Here is a 14,050-nt window from a genome sequence, read left to right as displayed (position 1 = left end):
AATGCTGTGTTCTCGATACCTTACTAAGAAGTTTTGAATATATTTCCTGCAGTTTTCAGCAGTAGCTGTAATGGATATTGTTTATTTTTATAGGACTTTCACCAAGGGAGTATGGACCCCAGCCTGCTCTCCTTACTCAGGCAAAATTAGAATTGAAATTTAATTAACCTGTTTTCATTATGTATTCAACAACAAGCATTCGTTTGGCATATCACTTTTTTTTTCTTTTTTTTTTAATTAAGCTACTACTGAGTAGGACTGTACAAGATCTGGTGAAATCTTCATTTCTTTCCTCATGTTTTTGCTTCACGTTACCTGCCTTTTGTTAGGGCCATTTTATTTGTAGTCTCTTGATGACTACACCGTTGTAAAAATACGAACTTGTAGTTATACAACTTGATACGTGATTTTTTTTCTCTTGTTTTGGAAGATTTAGTATGCCATCGAGCAGTGTTGTACGTGTTCTCACTATTCCGCAGTTCTCCTGTGGAACTTTCATTTACCGAAGTGGTTGGGGCTTTTTAAAAGTTTTTTCCTGAGTAAGGAGTTCAGGTTTTGCCCGTGTCACAGACCCATAACTGTCAAAGCAAGTTAGTTGATACAGAAAATACTTGCTAATACTTATTTGCCCGTGTCACAGACCCATAACTGTCAAGGCAAGTTAGTTGATATAGAAAATACTTGTTAATACTTACGTCGCCCCATGAATGACTTTACGCACGAAGGTATTCTCTCCCTGTCTTGAGTTCAGACACCCCTGCAACTTAGGGCTGTAATTGTGAATAGATACATGAAATTTATTTGACAATAACTAGGCCACGTTGGGGCATAAACTAAACACTTGGAACTCAATAATGACTCGTATTTTCTCTTAATGACAATTTCTGTAGAAAGACCATTGTTAAAAAAAACCCCACAACTGTTTCTCGTCCTCCTGCTGTAGAGCACTGTGAACTTTGATTTTAAATCAAAGAAAATTGTTTTTATTCTATATGGGAGAATGGTTCCTATCACAAATATTACTAAATAGCATTTCGTGTCGAAATAATGTTCCCTGACATTAACTAACGGGACTGCTTTATATTCTTCAAAGCCAGTTAAATGCTGGTTAAGATAAGGAAATTTGCAGTCTGTAATTAATTAATGCAAATCCTGTCGACATTTCCATAATCTAGACATATGCTAAGTAAGATTCAGTTCAGCTGCAGGCTTAATTCCTGCAACCAACAAGTCAGCTGCCACATCTGTACCAAAGTAAAACGGTCACCAAAACCTGCTGAGGACGTGAAGTTCAGTGGATTTCCCCAGTGGTGCTGCCTTCTGAAGGCTCAAATTTAGCAAAGCCTCGGCACAGGCAAAACTCGCGTGTTAGCCTGCGTGGCGGAGAAGCTGAGTACTTCAGCTGAGACTACGGAGTCATCGGGACGTTCTAAATCAGAAGTCAGATGTTTCAGACGCAGCTCAGTTTGGTCCACTATTACAGGACTTCCTCTTTCTACGCCTTTTCATATATGTCACTTAGCATCTCGCCATTTTCTAGTTGGTTTAGAAAGGCTTTTCTTTTAGAAGAAAAAACAACGAATTTTGACCCCAAAATTGCTAGAGTTTGTTTCTTCAAATGAAGAAGTTAATTACATTTTTACAAAAATCCGTTAATGAAACAATTTTGGACTTTTGTCCGTTGTTTTGCGTATTTATTATTAAGTACTGTGACTAAAAGGTTCAGTAGAACTTTTTTTTTTTGGATCAAAGTCTTTCCAGACAATGTATATCTATACACCCAGTTCTGCATGCTGCTTTGGACTGCTCTTGTTAAAATTAGACGTGACCAAAATGTATGTGAAATTTTTGTCCTAATTATTGTTAAAGAAAAAAATGGCTTTTTCAAACTAGTTTTACTATACTTTAATCTTGCTGCTTAGTGCATGTAAAAAGTGGCTCGGTACGTTATTTTTAGTATTTCTGTTCCTTTCATACCACGGTATTTATGAAAGCTGAATCTTAACAATGGATTTAAAGAATCAGATACCTTTAAACTTATTTACACAGTTTAATTTGAATTAGAATTTTGTATAAGTAAAAGCCAAAAGTCTCGTAAAGGTGTAGTACCGTGCTAAGCTTAAGAATTAACATGATGACCTACATGTAAAGTTAAGCAGACAAGTACTGATTTGTGGAGTAAGGCTACAGATAACTAGAGCGTGAAACCTTTACACTTTCAGGTCGTAGTACCAAAACTGAAAGGCTGATACACAGTTACTGCAGGATTCTTGAGACTGCAGAAAACCACAGCTGCCGATTATTTTTGTCTAAATTAAACCAAAAAAAAAGGCGAAAGGGGCAGCAGTCTCTTCCTAGCATGGGTTGTATTTAACCAGATCTGGAATCAGTTATATTTGTTCAAATCTGTTCCCAGAAGCCAGTAGAACAAATCTATAGATTTCTGGAGAGCTATGAATAACCGAATATTATTTATGGTAGTGATAGGTAATTAGAAATAAAGAACAACTGGGTGCAATTATTTAATACTGTTGCATGTCGAGAAATCGCAGTGGCTATTTAGGTCTTCCTTCAAACCCATATTAATTCTTTATTCTTCTTACATGTGATTAGCTGCTACTTCAAGGCTCTCTGTTCTTGTTAAGTGTCACAGCTGAAGTCATCTGTACCTTATATAGACCTTCGTCTAGCGCCTCTGAAAACCCCTAGCTAGCACGTTTGGAGGAGTTGCAGCTAGCTACCGGTCTATTGTTAGTGTTCGTTCAAGTTCATAAGTTCATCTTTCTGTGATTCTTTATTTCCATATCTATATCTATATATAGATATCTATATCTGTATATAGATGTTCTATACAGAGAGATATAGATACGGTGCCTACCACGAGTTCTAAGGCCTGTCTGTTTCTATTTTCTGCATACCTACAGATAAACAACAAAACGAACGTGGTAACCAGCCCCAAGGAAAATATTCCTACCCCGGCGCTGGTATACCTGGAATCTTCCTTCTCGTGCTATCTTGAAGTTTTTTACTGTCTTCTGTTTGTTCTTCCTTCTTTTTTGCTTTCTCATGCATTTACTCTGTTTACTTTCTAAAAACAGGTTTTGGAAAAACTTTTTGAAAATTTTTTTTTTAATTTTGCTTTTTTTTTTTTTTTTTTTTTTTTTTTTTGTGAGGGCGTCCATTAGAGCGTGTTTATTAATAGAAAGTGTTACATGGAAGCTGGATGCGGTAGAGTCATAGCATTTGTAACCGTAGTTGAATTTTTTGCATGCTGTGCCAGAAAGTGAGTAGAATGCGCTTTATGTTGCTCTTAGCTCTTTGCCTGATGACTGTTTCCATCTTTTTAATGCTAACCTTTTGCACACCAAAAAAAAAAAGCAAGCTCTATTATTTTCTCTGCTTTGTCTTCGTATAAGTATTGATATCAAGGAGAGCTAACAGGATTATTGCTAGGCTACCATAAAATAGACCTTATTCAGATTTTCATTCCGTATTTCCTAAAACTCAGCAGGACTTTGCAAGTCTTCACTGGGATCAAGAGGCATCTAGTGCTAAACATTTTTGCTTGTTTCTCTCACATTTAAATCTGCAGGAGACATTACTCATTAATGAGCTCTGCTAGGAACACATTACTAATCGGAGTGCTGTTCATGAATGTTTCTATTGCTGGCTTGCTTTTATTAGTAGCTCCTATTTCTTAGGCATACGTGTGTCACAGGGCTCACAAATACAAATGCCAGTGCTTAAGTACCTAATTTTGCGAGGTACTGTTTCCCGTGTGCCTGCGTATATAGCTTTGAAAATGGGGATGATTCGCACACCTCGGGAGAGATTTTTTCCCTCTCGAATTTTTTTGTGCAGCTGGCACTGAAGCGTACATTGCGAAGTCATTTCTAAGGACCAGTCAACACGTTTCACGCAGGAGTATATGGCAGTCTGTTCCCAGGCGTGGCCACGCACAATAGTCCATGCTGAAAGTATGCTGGCTACCTGCCATTTCGAGGATTATTTAATCTTTGTTTAAGGGAAAAGGATTTGGGGAAACTACACTTCAAAATGACGCCAAGATCTCCCTCGCCTACTTTTATGCTGCTCTGCCAGGGCAGCAATTGGTAGTAATCTACATCTTCCAAAACATGGTAGCGTTCAGAGGTAGTTAACTCGTCCTTAATCCTTACCGATTCACCTGTATTTTTATTTGATCACTTAATACTAATACAAGCAAACATGCTTAAAGAAAAGAGGTGATTTCTGGCCGCCTTGTCTGGCCTGGCTCGGACAGGAAGACGCGCAAAGCATTTGGGATGCCCTTGTCCAAAAGAGAGCCTCTGCAGGTCTCCAGAGCTTCAAAGCCCTGCATGCGTTGGTCATGAATAAGGTCTCTGCATGCTGCTGCGTTAGGTGAGATGGTCTTTTTTTGCTGGCTTGCTGTTGAGGAAATCTGTATTAGAGACATCCAGTTTCACCCTCTGGCAACAGTTAACATTTGATTTAGCTCTTGTCAGTGTTCAGCATTTGTGAGCTGGCTCTTCTTGCGCTCCCTCACGCTAACGAGAATGTATTTACCAATGGGAACTCTTTTTCTCTTTATTTTGTTCTCGCTCAGGAGCCCCAAACTACAGTAATCCACAACCCTGATGGAAATAAGGTATTCGGAAAGAATCGACTCCATCTTGCTTTTCCACACCACACATTTCATCCACTGTTCCACAGCAAAATAGGGCCATTCCAGGATTTTATCAAGGAAAATCTCATTCCTGCATTAGTTACGCCCGGTGTCTCTTGAGCCTGTTGTCATCTGTGTTCATCTGCAACGTGCGTCCTGCTGATTGCTGAGCTTCCGAAGCTCTCGGGGGAGTCGGTAGCGATTGGCAGAGTTCAGTACCCTGTGCAGCCAGGCTCGGGGAGCGTGGTGTCTCTCTCGTTTCAGCCAAAAATGCTGCAGTCTAAGTAAAACCAAAGAACGCTGTTCTCAAGAGCGTGGTGAGATTATGCTGACGAGTTTTACGTGCAGTTGTCACCTTAGATGAAGATGTCATTTCAGTTTATCCCATCTGCTGTTTCTCGGCATGCTTGTACACCGTGTTGTGACGTGTCTTTTGCACAGGACTTTGGTTTTCTTCCATAACATCACTGAGCAGTTTCAAAAAAATTTTAACAATTCAAGTGACAAAGAGGTCTTTTGATTTTTATACATTTTCTTCATGCTCTTTTCTTTTTCTTGTGTATTGTGATGTTTGCGTTTGGCAGCTGATTCCTAAAACGTGTTTTGTTTTGTTTTGTTTTTTTCATGCATGGACTTGAAAAGGGCCAGGAAATATCATCATTTTCATATAGCACATGTTCCTAGGCTTCCTGGAAAGAATTTACTCTTCCACAAAAATTTCACAGTTCACAGTGTTGACTTAAAGAATTGACATTTCACATACCTAGCCTTAACTACTTGTGGTTACTTCGTATGAGAAGGATTGAATCTGAGTGAAAAAATAACGCATGCGGACATTTCTCAAGCATGAAATTGCTGATGGTGTGTATCGTGCTTGTATATCCCATTCCTTTATGTACCTTGCATCTGTCGAACGTAGAGCTTTTATTTTCATGTTACTACTTTTTCAGCTCCCCAAGTTTAAACTCATAGGCAACAAACAGCCTGTGTTTGAACACTAGTCTAATCTTTATCGCCGAAGTCCACTAAAGACCAGAAAACCCAGATAAAATATTGGCGTGACTACATCTACTTGGCTTTAATATATAATCATAGCAATTAAGATACTCAATGTCCCAAAAGGTCACAGCAGACAAGCAAACCACTTAATGCGGAGAGTTACTCCTAAATTTGTCTGAAAGACTGATCGTTGTAGTATGGCAACTGGAGTGGATGCTTCAATATTACAGGCTACATCTGCCGTGTGAGCTTGTGCATGGTGTTTACAACTTGTATTTGTGTGGGGGGTTTGTTTACTTATAAGTACTTTATCTAATATTTTAAGTGATAGAGCATGATACGTCTGTGTAGAGTGAAACGTCTAACACCAGCCAGTTCAGGAAAAGCATGGTGACTTGTTTGGTTTTGTTTGTGTGTGAATTAATTCATGTAGTTTTATTTATGGATGCACACACGTTTTGTTTTTTTAAGGTCTGAGTAATGCATTAACCGTTTTGAACATTCCTTCGGCTCAGCCTTGTGAGGACACAGTAAATAAAGGGCACTGTCGAATTTACCTTTTATTATTTCATTGTAAAACCCTTTTAAGAGTTAAATACAATACCAGTCCTATCTTCTATCTCTCAGATAAAAATAGACCAGTTAATCCTTTTTGCTATTGAGCTGTGAATTTAAAAAAAAAAAAATCATGTTGATTCTACTTTTCAAGAAAGTATATAGATTTAAAAAAAAAGTTTAAAAACTTTCTGGCTTTCTAAAACTGCGTACCTATTAGATTTGACAGTGCCCCGTTGAATTTGCCCGTAATATTTGATGTTTCTGGTAATTTGTGAAAGACTGAGACACAGTATCCTTGCCTTTTTAACAGTGTGGTGGCTTCAGTATAAACTGTCTGATAGATGAGTCATTCCTCTACATGACTGGTTGTTTGAAGAATACTACTACAAAGATACCTCAGTTTGTCAAAGTCGTTATCATACGTTTATCAATTCTCCATCTCCTTCACAAAATTTTTTTTATCACAAAGCCGGTAGAAAAATGATAGAATCTGATCCAATATTCTTAAAATCACTGGGAGCCTTTGTTTTAACGCACGTTGCGTAAGTCATATGAGCAGAAAAACAGTTGCAAATTGTAGCACGCAGAAGTCTGCATATTTAAAAGTTGGAATGGAATGACTTATTTTGCACAGTTGGTTTAATCACTAAGCTTAAAATGGCAAGCTCTCCTACTTGGCTGAGGTAATTCATATAACATTTCAGATGGACTTTGTACAGTTGGATGTTAAAGAAAAAAAAGTTTCCTTGACATTCCTGTGAAGTAAAAGCATTAGACAGCAGGAAATGTATTTATGTTCCCTACATAAAGAGAATGGCAATGTTTGACATCTGTTTCAGGTGGAAATGTCTTAATCGGTGTGTGATTATTTGTTTGTGAATTACATCCCACCCTGCTTCAAGGCTTTGCATGATATCTGTAACTAACTGTAATTTTCAAAGGCACGCAAACAAGGCTTGGCTTGTTTTATACATTCTACTTATATTTACTTCTCAACAGGAATCAACAGAGAGTTCCAATACGACCATTGAAGATGAGGATGTGAAAGGTATGATTTTAAGCTTGAAACATTTGGAGAAGCGATAACATGAGTTATGTGACTGTATTTCATTAGGTCATTAAACACAGAAATTCCTAATGACTCTTAAGAGAGAATACTATTTTTCCTCATTTAAAAGAAATTATTGTTACGCTCTTCTGTGTTACTTCTGACATGTTTCAGACTTACCTTTGACTTCTCATTTCCCAAAACACCATTTGCCATGATGTTTTGGAATGAAGAGTAGAAAGTTACTGCTTATTAACTACGATACTAGTTCCAGTAGTAATAGTAGTAGATTAAAAATGTGTAAGTCAGTGCTTTGTAACTCTTACTTAGTTTATGTACTTTTAGCGTGCGTTTGTGTTTTGGGTTTGCTTTTTTTTTTTGATGTCACCGTTTTTAATTTTTATTCTGTTCAGATGCCAGTGTTTTTTCATGTTTCTCTTTCGTTCTGTCCATAAACTTAATCTTCTTTTATTCTTTAAAAAACTAAAATCAATATTTTTTTTATAAAATTGGTTCTGTAACTTCACGGATACTGTTTTTGTTTCCGTTTTCCCCCTCTAAATATTATACTGTGTTGTTACTCATACTTACTTTAATAACATTGTGTTTTAAAACAAAGGGTTTTTTTAAAAAAAGAGTATTAGGTTTGTGTATCTCTGGTTCACAGAAAAGATTGTTTTTCAACCTCAAAGAACAATGTTATAAGGACAGGTGAAATGCAAGGCAGAGATGATAGTAAAGCTAAAGTGTGGAGAATGGAGAAGAAAAGAGAATTCTTAGTGAACCATTGTAATATGGGGTTTGCCGTATGTTGGAAGTAGTATAATGCCTAAGTCACTGTTAAAAGCGTGTATTAGCAAAGTTGTGCCCTAAAATACAGACTTGAATCTGCTAAAGAGCTTCATTGGCCTCTGAAGAGCATGGGAGCGTTTTAGAATTTAGCAGAGATTCAAACGACGTAGTTAGAATTCTATCAAAAATATCTAGTGCTTAGTTTCTGGCTGGTAGAACAGATGCTATGCACGTTTGATATCGGTGCTGCCAGGGTAATGAATTGATAGTGTGAGCGTGAAAGCACAGGCACCTGGTAGCGGTTGTCCAAGCAGCGCCGTGCTGAAAAATGCAGATTTTATGTTATGCTGCATATGGGATTCATCGGGCATTTACGTCACGGCAGCTTAGCTCAGGCTTGTTCAGGAGAGCGGAGCAAGCCTGTGGCGGAGCCCAGCCTCTTGTCTCTGCTGCTGCTGCTCTTTCGCATTGCTTTTGGAAAGGCTGAGGAGCTCAGCTGGTGTACGGGCTACTCTCTGCAGTCTGCCGTGCTGCAGTAATTTTCTCTGCTTTTGCATAGTTGGTGTTCCCTCGGTGGCAGGAAGATTTTTCTATCCACTGCTAGTAGCAGCGCGGCTGTAAATTGTGACCGAGGTTACTGTATGAGCTGCAGTTAGCTCTAATTAAGTCGCTGATATTGGCGCCTTGTTCTCAAAGTTTCGGTGAATCATTTCACCTCGGCTTAAACAAAGTCTTGGGCGCGTTAACAGCCAGTACCCACTCACTCGAAACAACCACCTAGTGATAGCGGTTTGCGTTAGTGCGAAGTAATGGCTTGGAGAACAGTTACAGGTATCTGCAGCTGATGCAGAGGAAAATACGGTGTAATTTGCCTTTATTCGTAACACTCTGTATTTCTTCCTTCAAACCATTATGTGTAGTTTAGCAGCTAACCTCATTAAATGAATGATTTAATTATAGGGCCTCTGCATGATGATATAACACGATGTTGTAACAGTAGGATTTTTATAGAACTCTGAAGCTTAGCACGCAGAATCACATGTCAGGAATACAATTATGAGAAAAACAACAATGAAAACGTTTTGCCTAATTCTTTTGTGTGATTCTGTAGTATCACAGTTAGGAGCAGATCGGACGGCCGCGATGTACTTTATTCCCAAAACAGAAAAGAGGATCTTGCAGTAATCGCAGGTCTGAGAGACGAGGTGCTGGTTGTGTCCTTCTCTTTGCTGTCTTTCTCTTTGTCCTTCCTTAGTGACAGGTGTAAAATGTTCAGCCGGACGAAGCGTTCTGTTATCCGTAGGTTCCTGACCCGTTGCTACGTAATAGTGACACAAAGGGCATAAAGCGGGTAAGCCAGTAAGATGAGCTGAGGCTGTCGCGCTGTGTGTTTTCTGGATGCCGCGGAAGGAGGAGCTGAAAGGCGTTAACTGTGCTTGGAGAAGAGGAGGCAGAGTAGTGCCGTACTGCCCTTCACCTGCTTTGGTGGGAAGGGGGGACGCGCTCTCCCCACCGAGAATGACAGTTTGAACTGCTCACGTCTGGGATGATCACGATAACCTCGTACACCGATGCAACTGTTCAGCGTCGGGTCGGTGGCCTAACACACGGCGGTACCACTGCCCTGTTCACCAGACACCAGGTGCACGTTTTATTCCAGTGTATAGGGATTTAATTTCCTGTTTATTTAAAAAACAAATATAATCTCCCGGTCGTATTCCTCTCGCACTTCCAGTCTTTCCACCGGAGGCTGCCTTTCGGATTGTTTTATTATACATTAAATCTAACAGTACCCCTAGGGTCTAATTTCTAGAATCATTCAGGGAATAGGCAGTCCTGCAACCCTGACAGCTAGTACGAGCTCAAGCTTCATGCTTTAGCAAGGCACTTAGGAAAGATATTTTCCCCCTACATCAAACTTGACTTCTGGATGTAGAATTTCTAGGACGACAGTGAGAAAGCTGTTCTCTTGTCAGGAGCGGCTACTGGTTGCAGCTGGAGATAAGATACTGATAGGGATGAATGGATTTCAGAGGTAGCAGAGAGAATTCTCTCCGATTACTGACTGCCTGGGTCCTCACGCATATGCTCGAGATGATGCTTGTCACCAAATTTGAGATCTAGAAGGAATGTTCCCCACCTTAGGTGATAAAGGACCTTAAAAATCTTTTTGCTTTTCTTCGCAGCGTGGAGTACAACATGGGAAGAGGCGCTCTCCTTCCTGCGAAGGAGAAGGGAAGGGGGGATGCCAGTCTGTAACTGAAAAGCAGTATTAGCATGTGTTTTATAGTATTGCAGCATGACCCACACCTCGCAGAGAATGAGTCTTCTCATTTGCAAAGGCACGCGATCTACGCGCTTTATTCCTCCTCCTGTTACTCTAAACACTGTGCGTAGATCGCATAAACAGGTACAAGGTTCCTTCCTTTGTACCCAACTACCAGCCCACACATACTTCAAACATTCAGCTCTGCATCGAGTGGTGTTCTTACTTTTACTGATTTGACCCTTCAAAATTGTGTTAGAGTCGGGTGGATCGTGTGAGTCTGCGTGGGATGTATCTCCAGCACAGTTGTGGTTTTGTGTGCCCTGTGGGAGTGTGTGTGCATGTGCATGTCTGTACGAAGTATTACAAATGTTAGGATTCATTAAGAAAGGTAGCAATTAAAAAAAAAAAAAAGTCATAAAACGGCTATCGCAAAGGTGTCTTTAGGAACAGATTCTTACCTCCTGTCTGTCGGGAATGCATACAGTATTCTCCTCTGATGTCAGGATCTCCCCCTATTTTCACTTTTGAAGGCAGGTATTTTAACTTGAAGACAGTAAAATCTGGCTTACTTTTCATTTGTTATTTATTGAAAATCTTCGTGTCTGTAACTTTGTCTTGCTTATGTATGCATTTACATCTTTTAGGACTGGAACATATTTCTTTCACTAGAAACAGTGCTTGGCAAACAACGGTGAGCTTTAATAATTCAAGGAATAAGCTAATTCTGGAATTTGAGCCTGAAATTACTTGAAGCTGTAGTTCAGGTTCCTCGCTAACATAAATTTCTGACATTAACCATTGATCACGGGTTTACCTGCATGACGGTGATCCCTCCTAAATATAAGGACAGGAGCGGACAGAAAGAACATACTGAAAACTGGACCGTCGGCAATGCCGCCTTCTGGGATTGCTTGTGGGATTTCTCCTTCCTGTAGTAATGAGACTGGAACTCTTTGGCAGCGTCTCTTTGATAGGAGATTGATACGTTTTTGTCGATAATGCTGTAGAATGCCACCGTTATTTTTGCCAGCAATGCACACAGACTTTTACAAAGCTGAGTTGTTAAATTTATCATGGTCAGGAAATCTAGATTTCTCGCGGTATTTTTTTGCCCCCGGAAATGAATTAATGAAAGCGCTAGTAAGAATGATGATTCCCGATGGGAAAAATTGCCGAGTTGTAGGGCACTTACAGATTAGGTAAATTCTAGCTAATCTGTGCTACTTAATACATCCGTAAGGTGCATCGCTTCAAAACATTAACCACTCAGGAGGCATGTATTTTCATCTATTTTGCTAATTTATTGCATTTTATACCTGTTGCTTTTATTTTATTTAACAGTAGAAAGAAACCAATTTAAACGAATCCGTTTGGAACATACTTCCCTGAAGAAAAACCTTCAAATTTCTAAGAAATTTTTTTAAAAGCTCTTTCAAAACCCCGTATATCTCAGTACTGGATAGAGGGATAAATCTGCACTGGCATCTGAACAGAGCCATTTATGGCTACGACCTTTACAACTGTTCTCTGGCACCCACGCTGCCTCCCAAAAGTACATCATTAACATTGTTTGTGTGCTCAAAGATTTTATAAGTCCTTGTTGCTTGTAATTAAATTATTGTTGTTTTTCTTTTGGCCTTCTCTCTTTCTTCCTTCACATCTACTTGACCCTCATACAGCTCTCACACAGGCGGGTGACGTGGAGAGGTTATGTTCCACCCACCGCTCCTCCTCTTCCATTGCTTCTTCATCTCAGTGGTCATCACCCTTGCCGTGCCCCACCGGCCGCTCCTGCTGCCAGTGCCTGCTGAGGATTCTGATCACACTCTACCTCTTCATCTTTGTTTGTTCATATGTTGTGTTTCTTTCCATCAATTCAGCGGGCAAGTCCACGAAAAATGCAAACTCGGAGAGTCATTCGCTTGAGTCTGAGCTCTCTCACTCCACTCCTTTCTCTGTACTGTGTAAGTTGAGAGACTCATCTGTTCAGATGATCTCTTTTGTCTCTCCTCCTCTTTCCTCCCCACCATCTGCCAGTAGCACAAAAAAGGTCAATACTGTGATCTGCCTGATCTAGGAAGGACCTTTTCTTAGGGTTTACAAAGGCATGGAGTATATTTTTTTTTAGATTAGATTAATTTCTTGGCCAGGTTTTATTAATTGTAAAACTATTATCATCAGCTGTAACAGCAGCATAGATAGGTATGTGTTTCAGAACGTTGTATCTTGCAGGGGTAATCTTTGCAGTAGTTTTCAACTTAGAGATAGATCTCGCCCTCACCTCTGGCTTGGATGCTGGGTAGGGTCTCCAGATTAATTACCTGTTAAGTTTATGTATGTCACCAAGTTACGTTCTTTAGCATCACCATTGATAAACCAACCTTAAAGCTGCTGTGACAGCCTTGAGGTTGCAGCATTGATTCATGACAACTGAAAAGTTTCATGCTTTGCTTAGGAGGAGATCTGTGAAGATTAGTGACCAATTAACCGTAAAGGAACTCTTTAGGGTGAGGAGAGTATGTTTGAGCAGTTTAAATATGAGAGGAAAAGAGCACTGTGTCGGTAGCTTGTATACTGGTAGAACATAGAAGGCCTGGGTAGATGCATTTCTTGTGTATAAATCAACTCAGAAATTCTTTAGAATGGAAGAACCTTGCGAGTTGAAACGGGGAACGACTTCCTAGGAATGCAGGCTGTCGTGGTTTAATCTCAGTTGGCAACTAAGCACCACGCAGCCGCTCGCTCACTCCCCCCTGGTGGGATGGGGGAGAGAATCGGAAGGGTAAAAGTGAGAAAAACTCGTGGGTTGAGATAAAGACAGTTTAATAGGTAAAGCAAAAGCCGTGCGTGCAAGCAAAGCAAAACAAGGAATTCATTCACTCCTTCCCATGGGCAGGCAGGTGTTCAGCCATCTCCAGGAAAGCAGGGCTCCATCACGCGTAACAGTGACTTGGGAAGACAAACGCCATCACTCCGAACGTCCCCCCCTTCCTTCTTCTTCCCCCAGCTTTATGTACTGAGCATGACGTCCCATGGTATGGAATGTCCCTCTGGCCAGTTGGGGTCAGCTGTCCTGGCTGTGCCCCCTCCCCGCTTCTTGTGCACCCCCAGCCTGCTCAGTCGGTAGAGCATGGGGAGCTGAAAAGTCCTTGACTAGTGTAAACACTGCTCAGCAACAACTAAAGCATCAGTGTGTTATCAACATCGTTCTCACCCTAAATCCAAAACCCAGCACTGTACCAGCTACTAGGAAGGAAATTAACTCTATCCCTGCCGAAACCAGGACACAGGCTCTGCTTGCCAGATTCCGATCGTGCATCCTGTGTGTGTTAGGGTAGTTGCAGCGGTACTAAGAATGGGCATTTGCACTGGTGAGGGTGAGATGCAGATGGGCCCTTGGAAACACAGGCTGGGTGTAATTGGCCTGAACCTTATTTTAAATTGGAGTGGAATTCTTGCTAGGTGCAACTAATGCAGGTGAGAGGGGAATCGGTCCCCGAGATGATGGGCTGTCTCCGGTCACGACCGTTGACAGGTAATGTTGAAAGATTAACTTCATTCTGATGGAGGAGCAGGATAGTATATATCAATATATAGATGACTATATATCAAACCAGAACTACAAATACCGACAGCGCAAACTGCACAGACCTTAAAGAAAAGAGGAGTTTATAGGAAGGACGTGGACCTGTATAACGTTCAAAGCTATCAGTAACAC

The 14,050-nt window shown here is 40.4% G+C and overlaps 1 protein-coding gene across 10 annotated transcripts in view; it reads left to right on the top strand.

Moving 5' to 3' along the window:
- Positions 1 to 14,050, top strand: part of CAMK2D (calcium/calmodulin dependent protein kinase II delta) — a 173,084-nt gene that overhangs the window by 138,959 nt on the left and 20,075 nt on the right. For 4 of the 10 annotated variants that reach the window (XM_019472954.1, XM_019472952.1, XM_019472953.1 and 1 more), the window contains 3 exons: positions 2,925 to 2,984; positions 4,607 to 4,648; positions 7,223 to 7,271. In XM_019472954.1, the coding sequence (XP_019328499.1) occupies positions 2,925 to 2,984; positions 4,607 to 4,648; positions 7,223 to 7,271 (151 nt within the window). The remainder of the gene's footprint in view (positions 1 to 2,924; positions 2,985 to 4,606; positions 4,649 to 7,222; positions 7,272 to 14,050) is intronic. The other 6 variants (XM_019472958.1, XM_019472956.1, XM_019472957.1 and 3 more) reach the window with 2 other exon arrangements.

Source organism: Aptenodytes forsteri, unplaced genomic scaffold (genome assembly GCF_000699145.1).
Source record: "Aptenodytes forsteri isolate BGI_AS27 unplaced genomic scaffold, ASM69914v1 Scaffold326, whole genome shotgun sequence".
Taxonomy (NCBI): Eukaryota; Metazoa; Chordata; class Aves; order Sphenisciformes; family Spheniscidae; genus Aptenodytes; species Aptenodytes forsteri.
This window is presented reverse-complemented; position numbering and strand designations above follow the sequence as displayed.